This window comes from Diospyros lotus, chromosome 12 (assembly GCF_014633365.1).
Source record: "Diospyros lotus cultivar Yz01 chromosome 12, ASM1463336v1, whole genome shotgun sequence".
Lineage (NCBI taxonomy): Eukaryota > Viridiplantae > Streptophyta > Magnoliopsida > Ericales > Ebenaceae > Diospyros > Diospyros lotus.
Genome location: NC_068349.1, coordinates 32,372,354 through 32,398,439, shown reverse-complemented (window position 1 = coordinate 32,398,439; position 26,086 = coordinate 32,372,354). Strand labels below are relative to the sequence as shown.

The 26,086-nt window shown below is 33.3% G+C and overlaps 2 protein-coding genes across 4 annotated transcripts; one reads left to right on the top strand and one right to left on the bottom strand.

Moving 5' to 3' along the window:
- The first annotated feature begins 6,983 nt into the window (after nucleotides 1-6,983).
- LOC127786819 (VQ motif-containing protein 25-like) lies at nucleotides 6,984-7,926 on the top strand. The gene has a single exon (XM_052314506.1). It carries the CDS (start codon nucleotides 7,179-7,181, stop codon nucleotides 7,713-7,715), a length of 537 nt encoding a protein of 178 aa, XP_052170466.1. The 5' UTR covers nucleotides 6,984-7,178; the 3' UTR covers nucleotides 7,716-7,926.
- Nucleotides 7,927-9,569: 1,643 nt separating this feature from the next.
- On the bottom strand, nucleotides 9,570-20,128 carry LOC127786818 (GTP 3',8-cyclase, mitochondrial). Of its 3 annotated transcripts, none has more exons than XM_052314503.1 (7): nucleotides 19,695-20,124; nucleotides 18,635-19,255; nucleotides 18,298-18,465; nucleotides 18,017-18,208; nucleotides 12,442-12,510; nucleotides 11,949-12,195; nucleotides 9,570-9,830 (listed from the first exon to the last, which is right to left on the bottom strand). In XM_052314503.1, the coding sequence occupies exons 1-6, from the start codon at nucleotides 19,752-19,754 to the stop codon at nucleotides 12,112-12,114; spliced, it is 1,194 nt and encodes a 397-aa protein (XP_052170463.1). In that variant the 5' UTR covers nucleotides 19,755-20,124; the 3' UTR covers nucleotides 9,570-9,830; nucleotides 11,949-12,111. The 3 variants fall into 3 exon arrangements, with proteins under 3 accessions (XP_052170463.1, XP_052170464.1, XP_052170465.1); XM_052314504.1 differs by lacking the exon at nucleotides 9,570-9,830 and adding an exon at nucleotides 15,706-15,815 and having other exon boundaries at nucleotides 12,116-12,195; nucleotides 19,695-20,128; XM_052314505.1 differs by lacking the exons at nucleotides 9,570-9,830; nucleotides 11,949-12,195; nucleotides 12,442-12,510 and adding an exon at nucleotides 15,732-15,869 and having other exon boundaries at nucleotides 19,695-20,127.
- Nucleotides 20,129-26,086: the final 5,958 nt, after the last annotated feature.

The following is a 26,086-nucleotide window of genomic DNA, read 5'->3' as shown; positions in this document are numbered from 1 at the left end:
GCATCATATAAAATTAACATTTCAATGCATGTATTTTAATACACGTAATTCAATGCGCATATATAAAATATTTTGGGACGAATCTCCCACATAAAAACAACCATTTGTATAACACAAGCTAAGTTTTCATAGTAAAACCACCAACAATAAACTAAGTTTTAGGTAGGAACACTTACCTTGAACGAAACTTAGAACACCTCGAATCTTTTACCTAATCTTGATTCTCGTGTTAGGCTTCTAACGGTTCTCAAATCCAAGTCTCAACGTACCCTGGTTATTGTATATATTCAAGGAATTCGATATTCAATCTTTCTCTTTTCTCCATTTCTTTTCCCACATCTCCAAATGGTGCCATCTATTTATAGCCCTGGAAACTTGACCACCAAATATGTTATATTATATTATAATATTTCTTAATAATTTCAAATCTTTTAAGATATTCCAATAATTTAAGATCTTTCCAAATCTTTTGAGATATTCTAAGATTTTCTCAAATCTTCCATAATCTTTTATAATTATTCCAATTTTTTTAAAATTTTCTCCAATCATTTCAAATTCTCTAAAATCTTTTCCAATCATTCCAAATTTTCTAAGATTTTATGCAATCATTTCAAATTTTCTAAGATCTTCTCCAATCATTCTAAATCTATTAAGATTTTTTACAATCATGACTTCCAATGGTTAGTTGGTTCAGTTCGCTGCTCCAATAGTTTAGTTATGAGTTTTTAAAAATTACACCTTGGCTCAAACTTTTCGAGTAATTGCACTTAGACCCCTTGCAACATAGTCCCTGGGCCGTCCTAAAATTTCTTTTACACCCATGAAAAAAGGGTTAATTATACTAATACCCATAGTTTTAGGTAAATTACACTTTTACCTAAAGATGTCAAAAGGGCTGGCCCGGCCCGGCCTAGGTCGGCCTACGGGCTTTTTAAATGGGTTGGCCTGGCCCATTTATTAAAAGGGTCGGGCTCAGTCTAAACCTTTTTGTAGTGGGTAGGGCTAGCCTGGCCCACTTGTAAGGGGCTGGGCTAACCCATGGGCCTAGCGGGCTTGTGGGCCTTAGCCCACAGGGCCTACCGGGCTGGGCTCGGTAGGCCTGGCCCACAAGCCCTGGTAAGCCGGGCCCACCGATCTAGGGCCCTTTTTCTTTTTTTAAATAATTTTTTTAAAAAATAATACATATATAAATATCAAAATAATGCATATATAAAAATCAATTTTTTTTCTTTTTTTTATTTTTAAACAATTTTCTATCTTAAGTTTTAAATATTATTTCATCATTTTATATTTCAAAATTCTATATGCCTTTTAAATTTTCTTGTGAATTGATATGAAAAATAATGCACATATAAAAAGAAGAATGTTTATTTATAATTTAAATATATAAAAAATTTAGCTTAAAAATTTTAAATATATTGCGAAATGTAAATTTTTTAGCATCCAATATCAATAATTAATAAAAAATAACATAGTTAAAAAAATAAATGAATAAGGAAAATTGGGAATAACATAAGGTCTCAACAGGCCAGGCCTAGTGGGCCTAACTGGCCGGGCCCATAAGGTCCCAACGGGTCGGGCTCAGTGGGCCACAGGCTGGGGGCCCAAATTCTTTGGCCCAACCCGAGCCCTATATGGGGGTCGGCCCGACCCCCTATAGGGCCCGGGTCTGGCCCGACCCATTTGAACAGTGACGGGCCAAGCCTTAGCCCGTCCCTTTTGACATCTCTACTTTTACCCAAAATTTAATAATTATGATTTTGCCCTTGTCTCAAAAACTAAACTTCTCCCTCAAGACCTTCATAACCATTTGAAATGTCCTACTTCCTCAAATATTTGAATATAAAAATCTTGAGTGTTACAACATTCAACACTTTTTGAATGTGTCATTTTAGTCGATGAGCAAGAAGAAACATTTGTTTGGTTGTTTAAACATTAGCTATATTACATGGAAAGTAAAGCCCCAAGAGCAATCATCACCAACCAAGACTTAATTATCATTAAGAGTATTTCCAAACCCATGCATAAGTTTTGCATTTAATATAGGTCGACAATATGTGGTCCATCGAATATTGCACAAGCTTTTAAATGTCGTTGGCGATGACACCTCAAATATGATCCTACGATAATGTTCAAATTACTTTATCAAAAAATTAGGCCGAATAGACTATTTTATCATGAACTTGGGATAAATTTTTGATTTTATCCAATTTTAACCTTTGCTTCAATTTGGTTATCGAACTTTAATTTTTATTTTAATTTTATTCTCGATCAAGTAAGCGTGTGCCCCACCTTACGTGGCGGCTGATGTGGTAATGGACACATCAGCAAAATGATGTCGTTTTTCTTTATTGTTTCACATGGACATCAAACTTTGGAGAGACAATAGATGTCAAGCTTAGGATGAAGCCTCGGACAACGACTCCCTCGACGAAGTATTTGGGAGACTCCAATCGGAAGACAAGGTAGAAGATGCCGGCGGCGGCGATGAGAAATATGGTGAAGAGCGCAAGGGTCCAGAAGAGGCAACGACAGTAACAACTCCGGGGGGGATTCCAGATAGATTATTTTTGCATCCACTGGGTGTTTTTCGGTGGTGGATAGCAATAGATCTGATCCTTGAGGACCTAAAAGACATAAGTTGTGGGCGGAGGAACAGGATTCTCTAGGCCCGGATGCTCTGGCTTGGTGGGAGCTTAGAGGCATCGACAGAGTGCGGCGGGGAGTTAGTTGAATGAACTCAATCGGCCATTGTCGAACATCGCAGTAGATTGTGATCAAAAGCAATTGCTCATTCTTCTTCCAAAATGAGAGTTGGAGGAGCAGTTAAGGAGAAGGGGATTTAGAATCATAGAAAATATATAGTTGAAGTTGAAGATAGAGATACACAAACGCAAAAAGAGAGAGATGGAGAGCACAGGAAAAACGATGTTGTTTTGCCGTTTGCATTGACGAACCAAGCCTAGAAATAATGTCGTTTTGTTGACGTGCCCATTATCTCGCCACATCAGCCTTCACATAAGGTGGGGCACATGCTTGCTCAATCAAAGATAAAATTAAAACAAAAGTTAAAGTTTGATAACTAAATTGAAGCAAATATCAAAACTGGATAAAATTGAAAATTAACCCTAAGGATGAAACAGTATATTCAGCCAAAAAATTAAGTAACAATATTGGTTGTGAGTATATGATCATTATGCAACAATTCCTAGACATGCTTGCAATAGATGATAGATTTTACCACTTTATGGAGCCTGATGAAGATGATGTTTGTAGGAGTGTTTTTGGAGAAATATGTGAGCAAGAACCACATATGAAAAATTTAGTGATGTGATGGTTTTTTATATGTTACCTATAAAACCAATCAGTTTCGTTACCTATAAAACCAATCAGTATCTTCTCCCATTTGCACCATTTATTTGTGTGAATCATCGTAGACATTCAACATTTTTTGAATGTGCCCTTTTAGTCGATGAGCAAGAAGAAACATTTGTTTGGTTGTTTGAACCTTGGCTATACTACATGGAAAGTAAAGCCCCAAGAGCAATCATCACTGACCAAGACCCAATTATCATTAATACAATTAAGAGTCTTTCCAAACACAAGCATAAGTTTTGCATCTAGCATATCTCTTTTCATGAAGACGGAAACCTTCATTCATTGCGATCTTCCTATAATCTAGGTTTTGATGACATTACTACGGATGGGTGAAAAGTAGAACCATTAAAAAAGTTAAGAATGTTTGTATGGGTAATGTTGAAGGAGAAGTATAAATGGGAATTTGAGGAGCCATTAACTAACAAGCAACGTAATGAAAAGAAGTGTTGGAGATGGTTAGAAAATATGTACAATAAAAGGTACAATTGGATTGATGTATATTTGAGAGTTTCTTTGTTAGAATGAGGTAAGGCAGTAGAACGAGAATATTAATACATTTTTTGATGGCTTTGTGAATTCTATGAGTTCATTGCATGCGTTTTTTGAGCAATATTCAAAATGCTTTACAATGTTGTTGTGGTAAAGAAGAAAGTGAGGGCTTGGGGACAATGAGAACCAAAGAGGGCATGCATCCATTAAAAGTTCGTGTTAGGAGAGTGTACACTAGAAAAATATTTGCTAAATTTTAGAGTGAGTTTAAACTAGTCATTTGCAATTGCTCTCATGATTAAGTGAATGATAGTGATGGAGTCACATCACATGATGTTTTATATGAAGTGGATGAAAAAGTGGACTCACATACGCTGTGGTGCATTCCATCTAAAGGGTAATTGAGTTATAGTTGTGGGAGGTTTGAGACTTTCGTTATGTTATACATATTTTAAATATAATGAAGTATTGTTACCGAATGAAGGTGATCTCTAAACACTACATTTTGGATAAATAGACTCTTACTTGTAGACATAGGAGTTTTTATGTTTGGGTGTGGATTGATCAACGCATCACAAGATACTAAGATTACTCTCCTTGAAGCTTGAAATCTCTGAAAAACCCTAAATGAAGTGTACGATATAGAAGTTTTCTGGAAATTACTATTCTAAAGATAATTTCTTGAAAATGTCTTGTCTAACACAATCATTTTCGTACTCCAAATTTGTTTTATCTTTTTTTTTTAATTTTTATTTTATTAATTTTTCTTGTATTACTACAACATTGGATTTATTTTGCTTCCTAGATCATAGGGGTTGCCTTGTGTCGAGGGTTTATCCTCTAAGGATTGCTTCTAAATGAAGGCTTATCAAATCATTGTTTTGAGAGCTTCTTTAACTTAGAACATATTTCCATGTCTATTTTCTATCTAGACTAGTTAGGTTCTTTTAACCTATTCATCTTTAGAAACTTTAGGAAATATTATTCGTCTGGAATTTAGAATTCTCAGTGTCATGAGTAATTGAATCCTTAGTGTCATGAGTAATTCACAATAAGCTCGTTGTGTTTGTTGGTTGGTGCTTTAATCTCTAGCGTGGTTCATGGTTCAACGTAAGTTTTTTTATTTTCTTAAATATCATCAATTGATTACTAAATGATTTGAGTATATATATTTTGTGCAAAACGCATTCAAGCATATAAGATTTTTTTTTTTTTTTATCATAAATGAATACTATTTTAGAGTAGCCCCAGTGCACGCAAATTCATTTTTATGGTAACAGATCCCAAAACAACATTTGTAATTTCTGAACCAACATATATCAGTGCCCTATGGACATGTAGCTGGCTTGGGCTTTAACTCCTTTCATTTACATGGACTAGTATATTAATGTTTATGTATGCAACTTCTCCATCCACCCACTGCCTATATATATATTGCTGGTTTATGAAAGACACCAATTATATATGTCATGAATGGTGTTAGAGGCAACCCTAAACAATAGAAAATGCAATGGAATTAATTTTTCAATGCCATCATCAAAATAAACAAATAAATGAAGATCCAATGTGTGGCATCAATGTCAAACCCTAGTGGGTTTCATTTTCACAACATGAACTAACAATACCCAAGAGAGTGATCCACGCATATTTCCAAGAAGCTTCATATAATCAAATTAAAAAAAAAAGAAAGAAAAGAAGAATAATTAATAAAAGATGTGCACAACAATAAGATTGTTTCGTTATAATTGTAGTTATTATCTGAAAATTGTCTGAAAACATAAACATTAATTATATATAACGACGTTATTTAGATTGGCATCAACTTTATAATTACTTCTTGAATCTTTTACAATAATTATTTATTTAATCGAAGAATATAATTAGAATACTGAAACTTTCATATTTATGGATTTAATTGAAAGCCCATTATATATAAGTATAGAAAAATAAAAAAACTATGCATGAGTATCATTTTTCTAGTGAAAAAAAGGGCATGATTTACATTTATGCAAGAACTAAGCAACTTCTGCTTAAGTCAACTACACAATATATATATAAGCAAATTCATGGGTAGAGAGTAGAGATCGATCACATAGGAAAGTCAACCATTTAACAAGAAGCTAGTTGTTGGGTAGTGTAGTTCAATCATGGCCAGATCAACCCTAATTTTTCTAGTGCTAAATGGTTTCTTTCATTAACCAGAGATTAGTTCCTTTTTTTAATTTCTTTTTTTTTTTTTTTTTGGGCTGGTAGCAAGAGATGAGTTCAAGGGGCGGTGTCAAGGAGTTGACTGACTTTAAGAGAGGAAGAAAATGAAAAGGAAAAGGAAATTAAGCATAAAAAATGCTTACTTGTGGCCCTCATAATCATAATGTTGACTTGAAGAAAGAGATAGGACAACAGCTATAGCCTATACAGATGAAGAAAAGCAAAGAAGAACTAACTAGTGTTAATAATGCGTGTAATTGGTCACCATCCAAACAGCCCTTTTATTTCCACATTCACCTAACACCTCCTTTGTTTGATATTATTTTATATAGCAAATTAAATCATAATATGGGCTTAAAACAATTATTTTTTTTCTCCATTCTATTCACTCATACACCAAAAGATGGTAATTCTCTTATATATATATATATATGTAATCATTTATATATATATATTATATATACTTTTTCTATCATTTCAATAATATTTTTTAACAAAAAAAATAAAAAAAATAATTGGGATGATATATATATATGTAAGGAAAATAATGGAACAATGTGATGAGAGAATTTGGGAAAACATTGTTTTTTATAATAAGAATTTAGGGGTTGAAAGTAAGCACAATTAAGTAGTTCCACTGTCAATATATTATAAATAATTTATTACTTGTTGATATAGTTAAAGATATGCAATATAGATACATTATTAAGTCGGAATATCAAACTAGGGGATAACTTCATTGCATATATATTACGGGATGATAATATACAAATAATATTTTTATGCAGAATTATTGTCACACAAAATGATGTGGTGAAAAGGAAAACCCACAAAAATAAATTATATATCAGTTTTATGTATGTATATATATAGAAATTATGTAAGAAGACCATACGTTTTCATTTAATAGGTGTTAGAACAGCTTAAAACATTGGGATCTAAGTTTGCTTTACAAGCTTTCTTTCATAAATCTTAATACTGTTGCCACCAAAAGGTATTTCCTGTCCCTTATTTCAGCTCTATCATCAATCTTCCATCTGCTAATTAAAGCCGCCTCTCCTTCCAAACACAACCAATCCTCTCTCTCTCTCTCTCTCTCTCATATGAAGACAAATCCTTCAGCAGCAGCTTCAAAGCTGGCCCTGCACAAGAATTCATATGCAGTATCGAAGTTGAAGCCAAAGATACGCATAATCCACATAGTTGCCCCAGAAATCATAAAGACAGATGTGGCGAATTTCCGACAGCTCGTCCAGCGCCTCACCGGAAGATCGTCATCAGCTGCCAGCGACAAAAAACCCGGCAGCCCACAGGAAACAAGCAGCACTAATACTACTTCATCTGAAGAAGTGGTAATTTGCAGCGCTGAAGCTGCAGGCAAGAACTCCATTGCATCTGCAGAAAGTGATCGAATTGGAATGCGCAATCCGGAAAAACCAGAGATCAGGATGAAGAAGGAGAGCCTGCAAGAAATATGGAAAGGTGATGAGATTAATTCATCAAATGGTTATAGTAATTATATGTGTGGTTTTGGTGATATGGATCGACTGATACAAGACCTCCAGCCCGATTACCCTTTGCTGCCTCTAAGCTCTACTTCTCACTTTAACATGTATGAAGGCCTGCCACTTTGCCAGTGAAGAAGACCCCTCTCTATTTTTCACTTCTAACAGCCCCTTTCGATGGATATATATATATATGGTTTGTAGAAAATGGGTTTCAAGATATTGTTATTTTGTCTGCATTTGTTGTATTTAATTAATTATATGTTAAATTAAATTACGATGACAATGTATCAAGCATCAACTCTACTAACAACTTAAATTTTCGGCCCCATCATTTCTTTAGCTATATATAATCTTAATTTATAGTTATATAAAGTTCTAATAAGTACATCTTCTTTCTCATATATTTAACTAACTCACTTGAACAAGTACTTCATTTCTTGTTATGAAGTTTTCATGCTGAATGAAGCTAAGTTTTGTTGAAAAATGGGTTACCATGTATAATTCGCATAAATTGCGACATACTATAAGAAAAAAGAACATTGTGTTTGTTTAAGTGTTGGAAGAACATGTAATAAATATCATGGAAGCCTTTCTTAATATATAAGCTAGGGATGCAACTAGCTTTTGTACGTAGCAAGATGTGAACGACAACAACATTTAAGACTTAGTTGACATCTAGTCTACTATATTAATCCTAATTCACCAATTGTAAGAAACTTTATTTTGTGGCATCTAATCTAAGATTATTTGGAATGTGGGTTTGCTTTGCAAATGCTCCTAATTTTTTTAATCATTTTGTACGTAGGTAGATTCTATTCCATAAACATAGTTAATTTCCCTTGAGGCTTCACACATGGGATGGGATCCAGGAAAGCTTTCATCCCATTGAGCATGTTCCTCCATGCATTTATAATGTCACCGATGTTTCTGGGGATTTCTTTTGGATTTCTCACCAGCCTCTTGCCAGTGTAGTGTTATTTGTAAAGAGACGCTCAAGGATCGATGTCAAAGCATTTGGCTAATTTTTGCCTGTGCCAAGTTCAATCTTTTGTTTTGCCCCATCATCAGAAGGTGCTGCCAATTGTTCCATTTCTTTGCAAGTTTTTTTCCTTTGTTATGCTTTACTAGTTTTGTCTCTCTTGGATTTTGTTTAATATTGTGCAGTGGTGGTTGTTTTCCCTTTAGCTATTAAGGGAAGTAAGTGAACCTCAAATAAGCCAGATGCAAATTATTTTAAGCTTCCATTCCGACCTCTATTGGAAGAAATCCTGTTGTCTCCTATCAGTTTACTAACATATATGCATGGAAAAGTAAACAAGATCAAATGCCTTCAAAGACAAATTTTCTTGGTTAAGAAAAATTTCACTTTCTCCTCCATGTTTCTTCTCGTCACTTTCCCTTCTTGTTTGTTTTCAATTCTATCAGAAATGAGTAAAGAGTGAATTTGAGGGTATTCAATTCCATCAGAGATGAGTAAAGAGTTAAGAGTTTGTGACCCACATAATGGAATAAGAGTTTTGTGATCCCAAATGAATGTACAAAAATGTTAAGCCAAGCAAGGCTTTCTCCGTTATTTTTAGGAGAAAACCTTGTCAACCCACCTTCACCTCAATGAAAATGAAAGGGTAAGGCTGATGATGTTCAAGCAATGGAAATTCTGCAAACGTTTGAAGCAGCTAGCCAAACATGGAAAGGGGGGATACCTTGCATGAAACTTCAAGTAAGGCATCAAATGTGAAGAAATGCACTTACCTTCACAAATATGTAACAGTTTCATAGAACAGACTCACTTCTTTATTTAAACAAAAAAAAAAAAAAAAACTGCTTCATAGAACAGTTTCATACACACTTCAATTCATTGCATATATTCCTTGCATCATCCTTTTTTTTTTTTTTTTCTTTTTCTTTTTTTGGTGTGTTTTGAACATACAGAGAATACACTAAACAAAATCAATCAGAATTTAAAGAAACTGAAAGTAACACCCAAAAATCTAAGAGCTAATTATATATTAATTCACTTGAAATTGCCTATAGAAGTAATATGCTTGTTTATAAATTTAGCACTAATAGAAACAAGTTTAGCATTGCCAGTAGCACTCTTCTTCTTTTCATTCACCACCCGTTCCTTTTTTTCCCTCCATCTTCTTCTTAGTCTTCTGTGTATGTTTATTGTTGTTATTTGTCCGTGCAACTCGGTGTATCACAACAGTGAATAGCTTAACATCTGCAAATTAGCCCTTCAAGGACCTGAAGAAGATTGACAGAAATTTGATCACCATATTTTCCTGATTTAGCTGAAATATGGAACAATATTGGCATTGGGCGGAACAAGAAAAAAGGTGAGAAAATGATACTGAGATAACAACTGTCTAGTTTTGACCTTAGAAGATGTAAAGCGCCCATAAAATATGACAAGTCATACCATTACGTATATAAAGAAAATTTTCACAAGGCTTCAATTGTTTCGGAAGAAGGGACCTAAATGATGGTAAAAATTGATGATGATGCAATTATAGTGGGTTGATAGAACGGGATTTGGCTTCAACACTAGAGAGAACTCGTATAACAGAACTTCACCTTCCTGAAGCAAACTACCGTCCATTTGAAAATGATAGAATAACCTTTCTTGTATTTTTTCTATTCCTTTTTCTTACTGTTTGTCTTCTTTTTTTATAGGTATCATAAGGATAGAATAATAATTTTTAAGTATCTTAAGGTTCAAATGGGTGAAGCCTTGGTGGCAACTATAAGGTTGCTCCTGGTAGTCACAGGTTTGTGTTGTGAAAACAGCCTCTTCCCAAAAGAGCAAGAGAGAAAATGGAGAACAAAAGCAAACCTCCAAAACAGGGAGCTTTGAGCTCTGGAACACCTCCACCCTCTTAAGGTTCAAATGATATTTTGACAGCGATTGAGGCAGAACAGAAGAGCTATGTCATCTTATTACAACTACTGTGGTTAGAGACTTCGGACACACAATATTGGTGTTGATGAACTAGATTTTGAGGCAAAACAAAAACGACAATGCTGTTGCTAGAAAAGACATTTCCGTTCCAATCTTTCAATTTTTTGTTACACATTCTATTTCTCAGTGGTTAAGGACTTCATCAAACTGAGGAAAAGCCTATGGTACTATGAGTACATACTAGTACTAATTAGCATCTAATGAGGAAGGGATTCCTTTCTTTCACCTCCTTTCACATATTTGCAAAAAGGTTCTTCTATATTCTTATTTGGGCGCAGTCCCCAGCCCAAGAAGACCTGTTTTTAGAGTTGACAAAATTACAACCAAAACATTCGAGGACCACCAATTGCAACTTCTCTTCGATTTAAAATCGGTTTGTATTTGACCTTAAGACTTGCTAACTCTAACTTAAACTTAGCCTTCTTTTTCTTATCCCAAAGGGGAAAAAACCTACATGGAGCCTTCTTTGACATTTTATCATTTTCTCATTGATCTTGTAGAGAGTAAAAATAATAATATAAAAAAAAAAAAAACTCTCTATCTAACAATTTAAGCTTTTAGATAAAATGGTGATTAACAATTTAATTGGTACCAAAGCAGACAAAAATACTAAGTTCAAACCTCACCGTTGGACCCAATATTTAAATAATTGCATGTGTTTGGACCAATTATGTAATGAAGGCTGGCCACACATGAGGGGGCATATTAAGAGTAAAAATAATAATATAAAAGATAAGTCAACTCCTCTATCTACCAACTTAAACTTGTAGACAAGATAGTGATTTGACAATTAAACAGATACAAAGCATAGTCAATTCAATATACAGATAGCATTGACCAGTAAGTTATGAGTAATACCAAGTACCAGAGAAAGTTTTAGATGCATCTTGATTAATGGACAATGAGGTAACGAAACAGCATTAAAAAAAATGCTAGCTTGGTTTCAATTTCTCGAAAAAATCTGGCCAATCATGATTCAGTCAACAAGTAGCATAAAAAATATTATTATCAACCTTTTTTTAGTCTCTTAGGAGCTTGCTTGAGATGTTCTAACTAGCTTCAAAACTCTAATACTGCGAAAGGGTAGCCTCAGTGCACAGGGCTCCCTGCTTTGGAATGGCCAAGAGAGGGTTGTTTTGTATGCAACCTTACTCTTGCTTTGCAAAGAGGTTGTTACCACAACTTGAACCCATGACTATCATGCCATAAAGGAGGACCCTTATTATTGCTACCAAGGCTTCCCCTCAATAGTGATGCTGTAATTGCAATTTAAATCCTCCATTGAAGTGAATGCTATTATATATATATATATATACACGTATACATATATGTATGTATGTATGTATATCTTTGCAAGTGCATGTGACGACAATGCAGAAATCATATTTCAAAAATCTAATTACCTACGATTGCCAGTGAAAACAAGTTGCAATATGATAGTGCAACTCCATCTCATTGAATGCAAATAACATTTTGTACTTGGTCACAAGAATTGGGAATTTTCTTGAAGCAGCTAGAGCATAAATATAAAACTTATGGTGCATTAGAAGAGGGGAATGCCAAGTCCTAGCCGCCAATGTGTATCATAGGTCTATTTGGGGTCTTTGCAATGTCAAACATTCCAGCATGAGAAGCTTTCTTCCTCTTAACCTGAAGCAATCAAGAAAATTAGAACATATTGGCATATGCCAGATTCGAATTTTGAGTAAATTTAAAAACAAAAGTGCAAGGCAATCTCCATATCCAAAAAATGACAATCATGGTCTTGTATTTTTGGGCCATTTTTTGGCATAAAAAGGTTTTCTGTTCAAGCATCTACTATACCATTAAGACCAATGATTTGTCAATACTTCCAAATGTAAAAATGGTGATGTTATGTGGATGCGAAATGCATACCGCAGCCCCAATAATTTCCTTGAGCTCAGTATCATCTACACCATGACGAAGGGGATCCCTCAGGCTAACCTGAAAGGACAAATGCAGTAGTAAGAACAAAAATGGAGATGCCACTCGAAGTCCTGGCCTTGTATTTTCCCAATCTCATACAACAAACCAACAGAAATCAACCAAACTAACAACTATAGCATATAAAGATGTCTACTTAACCTGATATTAATAAGCTGAAGGTGGAGGAAAGTGTTTTTTGGGGACATTCTTATCAAGGAAGATTGGCTCAATAAGGCCTTGGTTCAAAATCTTCGTTTGGAAGCATCAGAAAAAAGTTAGAATACAGAAGAACATTAGTCCTAAGCGTTTTCAAATTCTCCACACATTTGTTAGGTAATACCACCACACATTTGATCATGATGAGAACAGATGAAATTCAAGTATTTTAGTAACCTTTGTATTAGAAACTTCACTAGAAACATAGCTTCTTACTTTCTCTTTTTCTTTTATATCTATAGGAAGGGAAGGAATCAACATACTGAAAATTCTCAGATAAATACTGGGGCATGTTGTCTCAAGCAGCTGCTATTCATGGGTTATGAACCAAGTAGGACTTCACAGTCAATCAGTGATTTAAAGCAAAGGTATTTGAGAGTAAGAAAAATGAGAAGCAATAGTGAAAGGTGGTTTTCTAAACCTAAACTTAAGAATATTCATCTATTCAATGTTGCCGCTGCATAACAGTTAAGAGTAACTATTGGTCACTGTAAAAAGCTTTCTTGATGAATATATAGAAATGAGATTGTTATACTTATCCCATAATTCAAGATAGACAAAATGGATTTGTGATATAAATATACATTATTTTCCAGTGTGTGGCTATCAAATTAGGACAAGTCATACAGAACAGCAATGATTACTTGAAGGACACCCTAAGTTTAAGAACCATGGCAACTAACAAAAAGAAGTATAAAAATTTGGTGAGCCAAGATATTCTAATGCAACACCTAACAAGAACAGATCCCTCCGGTTGCTTTGTGTGTGTGTGGTGTGTGTGGCGTGTGTGTGTGGGGGGGGGGGGGGGGGGGGGGGGGCGCTGGAGACAAAAAATCTTCATTTCCTCACAAGTAAGATCTTATAAAGAAAATTCAACTTATGTAAGTACAACATTTTTCTGGGGATGCAAAAAAACTCAACCCTTACCTTTATTTAACTGACTTTTTATTTTTTTCATTTTGTTTCAATTTTAGACCTTGTTAATCTTCTGCTAATGAAAACCATTTGTTTTAAAAAAGAGACAAAAGTGTATTATTTTATTCTTGTATTAGGTATATATACAGTGTTATTAAAGGTGCACCCTGGGCGCCTGAAAGCATTCCAAGCGGGCGCAAACCAAAAGGCGCGCTTCAGCCCAAGGCGCCTTAGGCAATTGGGCTTTTTAGCTATTTTTTAAGTTTTTTATTTTACCGTTTGTTATTTTATTTAATTTTTTACTATTTAGGGTTTAAATTTATTGCTTCAACTACAAATTTGACAATAAGTAAAAAGGCTACTACTTCAAATGCTCCAATTGAATTTGAACTAGATGAAGATGGATAGGGAGAATTGAACAAATTCAAGGCATGCAATAACAAAATGCAACATTAAGTCACCAAAACAAAGAAAGATGCAAATTCAAGTCTAGTATATTACCTACCAAAAAATTGTATGAAACTATCATCACACTTCTAAACCATAGAAATCATCCAATAAGAGGAGTAGATGATGTGGAAGAAGATATTAGTGATGATGCTTCTAATGATGAAAATATAGAAATGTTTGATCTTGATGATGAGAATGATTTTTAGATTATTTAAAATGCATAATTAGTTAATCTTGATTAAGATTTAAGACCTATAAATTTTTTAAAAATTTAATTTAAGTTGATTTAAAGACTTTTAAATTATATCTTTTGGCATTTTTTATTGTTCTTTTCATTAGTATATGTTGAATTTTTTAATTTCCTTGATAACATTCTTGTAAATATGTCATTAGGAGTTATGACTTATTTTATACCTTATTTTTCAACTAGGATATATATTTTTCTTTTTTTTTTTTTAGTAAGCACGCGCCTAGTTCTAATAGGTGCGCGCCTCGCCTTACGCCTCAGGCTCCAACACCCTTTTGCACCTTAGTACGCCTTGAGTTTTTAATAACACTGATATATACTACTTTACAAGGTACAAGTTAAGAAAGCTAATAACTATGTACAAGGAGCATGTACAACACCATAAAGCTAACACTCCCACTCAAGCAAGCGCATATATATCATATGTGCCTAGCTTGGTACAAATGTAGTTAAGCTGTGGACCCTAGAATGCCTTTATAAAAGATCAATTAGCTGATCATTAAAGCCGACAAATGAGATACCAATTTCTCTAGAAATCAACTTTTGTCTCACAAAATGATAGTCTATCTCTGTGTTTAGTTCACTCATGAAAGATTGAATTAGAGGCAACATGAAGGGCTACTTGATTATCACAAATAAGGTGCATAGGCCCTGAATCTCTAAATCTCAACTCCTTAAGAAGTTGCTTGAGCCAAACCACCTATCTATGGGACAACCAACCCAAATTGCATCTATATATCCAATAACCTGTTGGTGTCCATTGTTTCCCAACAACAAGCCTTTACTAACAGCACTCTTAATGTACCTCAAGATACGCATTAAAGCATATCAGTGACTATCACAAGGAGTGTCCAAAAACTGACTCACCACACTAACAACAAAAGAGATGCCGGGTCATGTAATTGTGAGGTAATTAAGCTCCCCAATGAGTCTCCTATATCACTCAAGATCCTCCAATGGCTCCCCCTAGCCTGGCACAAGCTTAACATTAGGATTTATAGGAGTATCTAAAGGTCAGGAATCAAGCATCCCAATCTCCAAAATATCCAAGGCATACTTCCATCAAGAGACATACATACCATGTGCAGATAGAGCTACCTCAATGCCAAGAAAATACTTTAACTTGCCCAAATCTTTGATCTAAAAATGAGAGTGCAAGTGAGTCTTCAACTGCATAATACTAACCTCATCATCACCTGTAATGACAATATCATCTACATATATACCACCAAGAGTATAACTCCACGAGTAGAATGGTGATAAAACATAGAATGATAAACGTCAATTCTACTCATATCAAATGACTAAATGACAGAACTGAAGTAACCAAACCAACACTGGGAAGATTGCTTTAGACCATATAAGGATTTTTGTAGGCCACATACCAATCTAAACTCCCCTTGAGTAACAAACCCAGGTGGTTGCTCCATATAGAGCTCCTCTTGAAGGTCGCCATGAAGAAAAGCATTCTTGATATCCAACTAAGGGCTAAGATCTGGTCACCAACGACAGCGGCAATAGCTGGTTAAGGATTAGGATTTTTGTGGCTCTGCTACCATGTTTCAAAAAAGAGACAAAAAGTGTATTATTTTATTCATGCGTTAGGTATATATACGACTCTACAAGGTACAACTGAGGAAAGCTAATAAGCTAATAACTATGTACAAGGCTAGGCGTGTATAACACTATAAGGCTAACACCATTAAATGCTGACAAGGTAGTTTTTTACCACATCAGCAATTGCCCTATATTTTTACAAAAAAAAAAGCTTTATATAAATTAAATATCAATTAGATATAAGTATAAATTTTAAAAATATATATAACCAAAAGAAATAGGCCAGGATGGGCAGCCGCCATTGCTGGCTAACAACCACACCAATGGGGATTCTGACACCCCAAGCTTGGAGCAATGGTGAATCTCGGTGTGATGGAAAACAGAACTATGGCAGAGAACCAGTGAGAAGCTATGGCAGATCTGGGAATTTTCTGAAAAGAACAAAAAGGTTCTTCTCAGAAGGTCATCCAGAATATGTTTCCATTCCAAGTATTAATGAAAACCCCAATTTGCTCAGAATTAGAAAATTCACAATGGGTCATCACAAAGGTTCTTCTCAGAAGGTTATCAAGAATCTGGTCAGCTATTGCAAATTGGGTTTTACATGGTTTTCTTGTTCTTCTCAGAAAATTCTCAGATCTGCCATAGCCAGTCACTGGTTCACTGCCATAGTTTTGTTCTCCATCACACTGAGATTCACCATTGCTCCAAGCTTCTGCCCAGATTCCAGCGATCAGCAAAAGCAGATCCCAGATATCACGCAAGTCCAAAGTTCATATTCATCGCAATGAAGATGGACATCTGGGTTCAGGAGCCAGATGGGAGTTGGGGTTTGTTCACTGGCAGTGACTGGGTGCCACCAATTACATATATATATATATACTTATATTTTATTGATAGTTAGTTTATATAAATTTTTTTGTAAATATAAGTTGATGTGGCAATTGTTGATGCAGTTAGAACTGCAGAGGTGGCCCACGTCAGCATTTAACAGTTTTCACTAACGGGAGATCAACAGTAGTCCAATGTTAAAACAAAATTAGAGTTGAATGCTATTGAAAAAATTAAAAGTTTGGTCCAAAATTGAAACAATGGTGAAAGTTAAGTTTTCTTCCTCTTTTTTTTTTTTTTTTTGTGGACTTTGCCCCTTGCCCAGTAGGTTAAAGCTAAAATACAGAATCTCAAGTATTGCTGATAACATAAGTTTGGACTGCTATGTTCCCCTTTCTATACCTATGTGTCCACCAGATATGACCAAATTTCACACTTAAGGACAAGGTGCTGCAATAACAAATAGAACGCAAAACTTTGTGAGCAGAGATATGGGTACCCAGTATTCAAGGAACAGATAGCCTTCGCATAATAAAAAAATTTGAGACATTTTCTGTACCCCTCTATAGAAATTTTATTTTTCTTCAAATTCCATTTAATTTCAAGTCCATTTTTCAATAATATAAATTGTTGTGTTAAAATATAATATAATATCCACAATATTTAAAATTCATAATGCATCCATTTATAGACATAATCATAAATCCTATCAAACTTTTGGATACATATCCTAGGATAATAAGTTTAAGGTTAAAAATGTGCCTTGCAACTATACATAAAATATATGAAAGAAAAACCACACCCAAAACTTGTGCCACAGTAGACAGAACATAGATCACAAGCATCAATAAGTTGAATAATGAACAAACAGTATTGCATAAATGACACTATTGTATTGCATAGAAGATGAATATGACACAACATGGACATGAAGAATCAATTTTTGAAAGATGTCAGACATGACACACTAGATATAAGAAAAAACTATAAATGTTTTATGTTTATAGATAAAGAATTTATACAAATACAAATAAGATGCAATACAATAGTATTTTTTTTCAATAAATGTAACATAGCGGTGGTAAAACTATAATATTTTGTCATATACAGAGAAAGATTTTGTACAAATATAATTAAAATGCAATATAAAAGTTTTTCTATATGCAACATAACACTATTGAAATTGAAAAAGCCCTAATTTCCAGATCTTAAATGTTGAAACATACCATTCACATAACATTGATTAACATCTAGGGGCAAACACCATTCTACATGCAAGTATATCGGTAGATAGACAAGGTAACTCACCTCTGAGGGGCCAAATAAGCATACTTTAAAGTTGCCATCTGCCAAAAGACGCAACCTATTGCAGCCAGCACAAAAATGCTCAGTCATTGATGTGATAAAAGAAACTGTGCCATAATGCCCATCAATCCTAAAATTCTTGGCCGTCTCTTTAGCATGATCTTGGAGTCTCTTTAGCCCTTTAAACTGTTTACCCTGTTCAGTAGTGATGAATGATTTAGGGGTATATAAAAAGGATGTTTGCAGATCTAAACATGAGATGATCTCTCAGAACTCTACCTTACCACTCTGTCCAACATTTCGGCGTAGGGTACAAGCTTCTTGACATTCCAAACATTTCCATCGAAAGGCATAAACTCAATAAACCGAACATTAATTGGTTTCTCACGAGTCAACTCCACAAAATCACATATTTCATCATCATTGAATCCACGCATTACAACACAATTCACCTTAATACAGGACATATCGAAAGACACAACTTGTTAGTGACACAGAATCAATACAATATACATCAGCATAATGATTAAGAACACAATTGATTGGCAAAGTAGCACACAGTTGAATAAAAAAAGAATTAGGAAGAAGAAACATACTAATAAAAACTTGGAGATAACATACTTTAACAGGATTGTATCCAAGGTCTATGGCAGCATTAATTGACTCCATAACCTTTTCATGACCTTTTCGTCTGGTCAGAAATTCAAATTTTGCTGGGATCAATGTATCTAAGCTAATATTCAATGCACTAAGCCCACACTCTTTCAACTTGGGAAGTTTTCTTGCTAATGTGATTCCATTTGTTGTCATAGCCAAGGTCTTTAGACCTTTCAAGTTGGAGAGCTGTGAGCAAATCCCTTCAATATCTTTCCTAATGGTAGGCTCTCCACCAGTCAGACGAATTTTATCCACCCCAGAGCTGACAAAAAGACTGGCTAGACGAATAATCTCATTCTGTGAGAGAAGTTGGGGACTAGGAGTGAGTTCCACACCCTCCGCTGGCATACAGTACTGGCAACGTAAATTGCAGCGCTCCGTCAGGGAGATTCTCAAGTACGTATGTAGCCTCCCAAAGGAGTCAACTAACATATCAGAAACAGAATTATCTTTTGGCTCATCTACTGATAACTTCTCACATGAAATTGCAAACATCTTTGTCAAGGATCGACCTAGATGACCATTCAGTGAACTGCGTCCGATGCTATTCCTTGATTGGTAGTATGATTTGATTTTGCAATTCACCTGATTACGAGAAATGAACACAATCAGACAGTGAACTGGACCTAGCACTTGGTAAATTAATAAGCAGCTCATCAGCAATTCTCATGTATGTTACGCCGATATTACCACACCTAAAAACATCAAGGGGAAATGGTGTTTTCTGGGCCTGGATTTGAAACATAATTATCCAAAGAAAAAAGAAGGCATGGAATTGAAGTTTGAGTTGATCTCCTTGGTTATAGAAACGCACTACATACATTCATCTACATAAGTAAGACAGGTACAAATTCAGCAACAAATTCTGGGGGGGGGAGATGACGAAGATGAGAACAATTCATAGAATTGAGGTCCGTCGTCAAATCATTGCGCACAAGAAGAAATAACTCCACGAATTGAAATCACAAAACCGATAGCAGTAGACGAGGAAAAAGAAAAAATTAGAAACAGAAAAGAGCATTACCGGGCGAAATCTTCGGGAAGCCGGATAGGCATCAAAAGCTCCGGACAAGTAGCGCCACATGGTGGCAGCGAAAGGCTGGCAGGCAGGCAGAAACCCTAGAAATCTTTGTCTGCAAGATGCGAGGAATCTGAAGAGAATATACTACGAGCAGACAACAATTGTATTGTATCCGGCGGCTTGGCTTTTCTCCGGCCGGTTCCGTTCTGTTCTCCGTCTCTTACTGACCCAGAAAAAAATTCAACACAAGAATGGAACGGAGGAATCGAGGAAAGATATATAGAGCTATAGCGGCGGCGGCGCTGCCTACAGGGTTGACGGAAAAGCCGGCTCGCACCTGCGCTCAAATGGCACCTAGCCGCCACCACTGACAGATGGCCTCATTTGAGGTTGATGGATTGGATTGCCACGTCATGTCCGGAACGTGCTGGTCCCGTCCTGAACGTGCTGGTCCCGTCCTCCCATTTTATGGAAGGAAAAGAGCAATCGCTCGACAGTACGAGGCGTGAGAAAAATAACGTATTTTTAAAAAATTTAGAATAGATATTTAAAATATAAAATTAAAAATAAATTTAAAATTTAAAATTAAAAACTAAAATACGAAAACAACACTATCTAATATTTTGATAATTAAATTATGAAAATACCAGTCACCTCTTTTCTTGGTTGTCTCCTCTTTGTTCTTTATTCTCATTTTTCTATGATTATTGTTCGTCGCCACCTCATCTTGCATCGACTGTCGCTGCATCTTCTCTGTCCGTGGTATCGTCTCACCTCGCGTCGATCATCATTGTATCCTCTCTCTCTACCGCAGACAAGGAGGATGCAACGGCGATATCGAGAAAGACAACAAGTAATGGCCATGGGAAAGGGAAAAGAGAGAGCATAGAAGAGGCAGCCAAAGAAAAGAGTATTTTCATTATTACACATGTGTATGCGAAGCTGAATGTGAAGCTCTCAGGCACTATAGTAAGGTCCTATATGAAAATATTCCAATGTAACAGTTGTATACCTCCTCCTCCTCCTTCTTCTTCTTATTATTATGTATTTGAGCAATCTTGATTTGTTACCTATATCTAACAACAATTATGTTGCCAATTATTACCAGTCAGATGAGTGTGTGAGACCTAATTATAGGTGTGTAGGATCCAATTGAGTCCCACATCTCCCCCGATCTATTGTCACGTCAACGTTCAGTAACATAATTGTTACTTAACACAAACGACAGATCAATACTGTGTATTTAAGATGTGAACGCGTAGAAGTTTATATTAATTTTCTTAAAATATTTTGTATATATCTTACTTAAAACATAAAAAAATATATTTATATTAATAAATTTTAAACTCATAATGTCTACATAATAATTAATTTCTCAAATAATTTTAATACTATACTAGAAGCTCATTTTATTTTAACTTTGCATGGTACCATTATTATATTAAATATTTTTTCAAAATACTTTAATTATTTCCCATTTTAATAATTTGTACATTATATCAAGAATCATGCTAAATGTATATCATTTTTGTACATCTTGGGCTACACAAAGAAATATTATGATCAAAATATCCCTCGCCTCCATGCGCCTCATGAAGAATATTTTTGTCATTGATACACCTTTGTGTAGCCCAAGATATACACAAAGGTGTACCAATAGCATTATTCTTATATCAATATCACCTATCAACGATATAATGTTCGAGGTACCATAGAAGGTGAGAGAGAATTAGTAGACGTATAGTATTAGATATTTAGAAAATTTTGATAGAAGAAGAAATTGCCCGAGCGTTTGCATAATAAGGGTAAACATTCAAAGAAACTATCTTGTATTTTGCATACTATATGAAAATAAGTTTCTTACTCGGGTTCAAATAATAAGGATATATGATTTTAAGGTCTATGTGTTTTTGGATCAACAATATTTTGTTGTAGTCCTAATGCTCCTAGTATTTACAACTTTTCTTTTTTTAATACATTTTACTGTTTGTCTAGTGAATAAAGCTCTTAACTTGAAAACCTGTAAAGAATATTTCATTTTTTGTCCATGCCAATGGTTAGTATAAGATTTTAATGATAATTTTAATGGTCAAATATAGATAATTTTAATGAAAGAATGTTCATATACCATTTAATGAAGATCTGACGATTTGAAAATGAAGAACGATCGCATTTAGTACAATCTCAATAGTTATATTTTTTAAATTTATGAGATTATTAGTCGAGTAAGTTTAAATGTTACTTAAGTGAGATAAGAGGTTACTCGAGTAATTTTAACATTTAGTCAAATAAGTGATTCATTACTTTATTATTGAATAAGCTTACTCAATTAAAATTATGAGGTAGACATTTCATTACTCGACTATTCAAATTAGTTAATGAATCACTTGAGTAACAGAAAATATCTTAGTCAATTAACTTTTTAACTACCTTGATATTTCAGAAATGTTACTCAATTATATGAATATGTTACTCAACTGAAAAAGATATTACTTGATTAATAAATAACTCTTAGTTTATTAAATTTTTTACTACTTTACTGCTTAAAAATATTACTCAAATACTTGAATATGTTACTCAACTAAAACATATATTACTTGATTAAAAAACATCCCTTAGTTGATTAACTTTTTAAGTACTTCATTGCTTAAAAATATTACTCGATTATTCGAATATGTTACTCAACTAAAAATATATTACTTGATCAATAAATAAATCTTAGTCAATTAAATTTTTAAGTACAAGAGAAGTAATACTTAACTGACACACATAATACTCAACTAAAATAACTCTTTGTCAGTTAAATCTTTTAGCATTATGTTTACAATATACTTTACTCGACTACTTAATGTTCATTATTCAAGTAATTTTTGAATGTTAGTTAAACTAAATTTTTCTAAGATAATTACTCAATCAATACAAATTATATTCAAGTAATTTTTGAATATTTGTTAAAAATAAATTTTCCTAATATAATTACTCGATTAATACAAAGATGTACTCAAGTAATATTTGAATGTTAGTAATATAATTACTCGATTAATACGAAGTTGTACTCAAGTAATATTTGAATGTTGGTTTAAACTTAATTTTCTTGAGATAATTGCTCAACTAATACACAGTTCTACTCGAGTAATGTTTGTATTAATCGATTTACTATGTACATTACTCGATTAACATCTATTTTTAAATTTTATTTCAACAATATATTACTCTATTTTCATTATCTTTAAACTTATATTTATTATTCTAAGGCACATGTTTTGGCATAAGCATCAAAATGAAGAGTTCAACAAAAATGAAGAGTTCTCTGTTTCTTAACAAGAAGTCAACTACTTTTCAATAATAATCAAGTAACATTTTGAGAGAACAAATTAGGAGTCAACTAATATAATACATTAGTTGAGTACACTTTGACGGCCTCTCAATTCTTTATATATTACTTGAGTAATGTAAAGTATTACTCAACTAACTTTTTTCCAATGCTTTGTGTTAATTTTTAATGTAATTACTTAATTAACAAACTTTAATACTCAAGTAATGTCATTAAATGAAGGCTAAACTAGATTTCCATAGTTCTCAATTAACATATGATTCATTGTTTGATACTCAATTAAGTTTTCAACTTTTTTGATTTCTTGATAAAATATTCAAGTAATACACCTCAATACTTGAATAAGACTTTATCTTTATAACATTTATCTTAGAATTTAACTGAGTTACTCGAGTGATATATTTTTGTTTGGGAAAATACTCAAGTAATATTTCCCACAAGCTTTTAAGACTTAAGATTCAATGAGTACTCAAGTAATGATATCTGATATTCAAATAATGAGTTAAAACCAAAATTAACCTATGTATTATTCAATCGATACACGTTCAAACACTTTGAATTTCATTTTCAATCATTCACACTCGTCTTGAAACATGTTCTAACACTCTCTAATTTGAATTTTGCTTTTAAGTTTATAAATACTTAAGATAAACCTAGAGTAACCATTGAGATTTCATTTAAACACTTAAACCATATTTTGTTAAGTATCAAAATCAATCCAACGAGGAGTTGTGCAACGGATTCAACACCATTAATTCTTTAATAGCATGCCTGTTAACTTTTAACGGTACTTTAATCCCTTGTTAACTCTTAACAATATTCAACATCATCAACTTTTAATGATGATCAAGAACTCATTGTCAGTTAAGTATCACTAACTTAATGCTTTGCCTTTTAGGTGCGTGACCTTCTAAGTTCATCGCCAAATTACATTCAAGAAACTTTAAACTCTTTTGATACCGATCGAACTCTTTGACTAATTTTGATAATCTCTTTATATTCTTAAAATATCTTGAAAAGTCTTGAGTGACAACTAATATTATATCAAGATAATCCTATAAAACAATGAAGTCATACTTCATTTTATCTTATATCAGTTAATGATTACTGTGTAATACACTTTTTTCATTAATTAACATCTCAATCGAGTAAGAGTTATAAACTGATTAAGTTCATTGAACTTAATAACTATGCCAAGATCTAACTTGATGTGATAGAGATGACACATTAAAAACTCATTTATAATCTTTTATCCATAGCTTGGGATTTTACCAATCAACCACTAACAAAAATCATATAGAATATTCACCTCACACCAAAAGTTAATGGATCGTATTCAACAATCACCTGCCTTGCATTCACTAGTAGAAAAGAGACCACACAAAGAACATTTATACCCCAAATTCCTGACACCAGTATATAAAACAATTGTGTCGCCTTAAGTCTGAGCATCAATTACACAATCGTAACCAATAACATATCATTAATCGTCTTAATCATATGATCTATTATTCATTTCATGATTGGTGTGTGTTCTCTAACATTCACCCTCATATTTACTATTCACATTTTATGCAATATGACATATAACTCATCATCTTTTATCATTAATATCTCATACTAATCAAAGTAGTAAATTATGAGTTAGTTCATAATCAACTAATCGAAATCTCCATTCGAAAAAGTATAAAGACTGGAACTATTTAAGATTCTTATGCCAAAAAATTATCGCTTATATATTCTTAACAACTTATGAATGAAATTTTTAATAAGATATCTAGGGATTTATTTATAAGAATAGAGAATCTGAATGAAGAAATTATTATTTTATTAATGATATAACAAGAATACATCATAACCCCTTATGATGTCATACAAATCTAACATTAAAATATATCACTGACAATCTATACAATCCACAATAGGGATTTTGAAACATTCATTTTTAAAATTCTTAAATCGTAAAAAAAAAGAAAAGAAAATGCGACATTGCAACGGGTGGTACAAACGCATTTAATAAATTAGACTTTTATTTAAATAGAGTATGGAGGTTTATAACAAAAGAATTTTAATACTTTTGATATTTTGGGTTAGTAACTGTTAAGTAACCTAATTATTTGGTTTTGACTGCGTTGGCCTACAATATAGTAACCCCTATAGAGAATCGTAAGTGTATTCCAAATCTTTATAAATATCTAGTGTCTCTTTTTACTTTTATTTTCCTGCATGTTGTTGTTTAAACATTAAGTTATTTAACAACTAGAGTGGAGGCTCAAAAATTATATCTCATAACCAATCACTTAAAAAGAATTTATATCTCACAAGCAATTATATATAATTATACACAAAAATCGATAACCATCTTAAACAAATGCTAAATATATATTTCTTGAATAAGGAACGATGGACGGTGCGTGGTTGAATTTTTTATAATTTTTAAAAATTTATAAACTTAATATAATTTTAAAAGTATAATTGAATCATTAGAAATTAGAAAATAGAAACTAGTTAAAGATAAAAAGTTTTTAATTTTCAAATTTTTAACCTTTAACTACTAACTTGTAAGTTCTAAATTTTTATTTTAGAAGTGAATTTTTATATCATATTTATTAAATAAATAAATATAATTTTTAAAATTATATAAGAAATTATCAAATTGCAATGCTTCTATTGTGTTTAGCCCATTTAGATATGCAAACTTAGGCCCAACCCAACCTGTGAGTTCAACATGTTGACCCATCTCCCTTTTAGGGCTCATGGGTTGAGTCGAATCTTGAACTTTACTGAAGGGGGTCGGATCCAAGTTTAGTTCAACTTAATTTTTTAGAGCTAATAAACCTGTCCAATTAATTCATATAACATGTTTAATTGACTTTGGTTGGATCAAATTGAACAATCAAAGGAAAGAAAATAATTTGTGAGTAGTAGTATTTTGAATACGTTTTGGTGGCTTATTTTTTATAATCAGTATTAATTTGAATTATTTTTTTTTTGAATCTACACGCAATATATTACTTTTTTTGAATTTAAATTCACATGTAAAAATATTATTGACATAAAA

Bases quoted from the DNA above. Each gene is read 5' to 3' on its own strand.
- LOC127786819 (XM_052314506.1), top strand. From the start codon at position 7,179: ATGAAGACAAATCCTTCAGCAGCAGCTTCAAAGCTGGCCCTGCACAAG.
- LOC127786818 (XM_052314503.1), bottom strand. From the start codon at position 19,754: ATGTGGCGCTACTTGTCCGGAGCTTTTGATGCCTATCCGGCTTCCCGA. The intron at 19,256-19,694 runs GTAATGCTCTTT...TCTCGTAATCAG, and splicing joins CTTCCCGAAGATTTCGCCCG to GTGAATTGCAAAATCAAATC. The intron at 12,196-12,441 runs GTATGCATTTCG...TGATTGCTTCAG, and splicing joins AGGAAATTATTGGGGCTGCG to GTTAAGAGGAAGAAAGCTTC.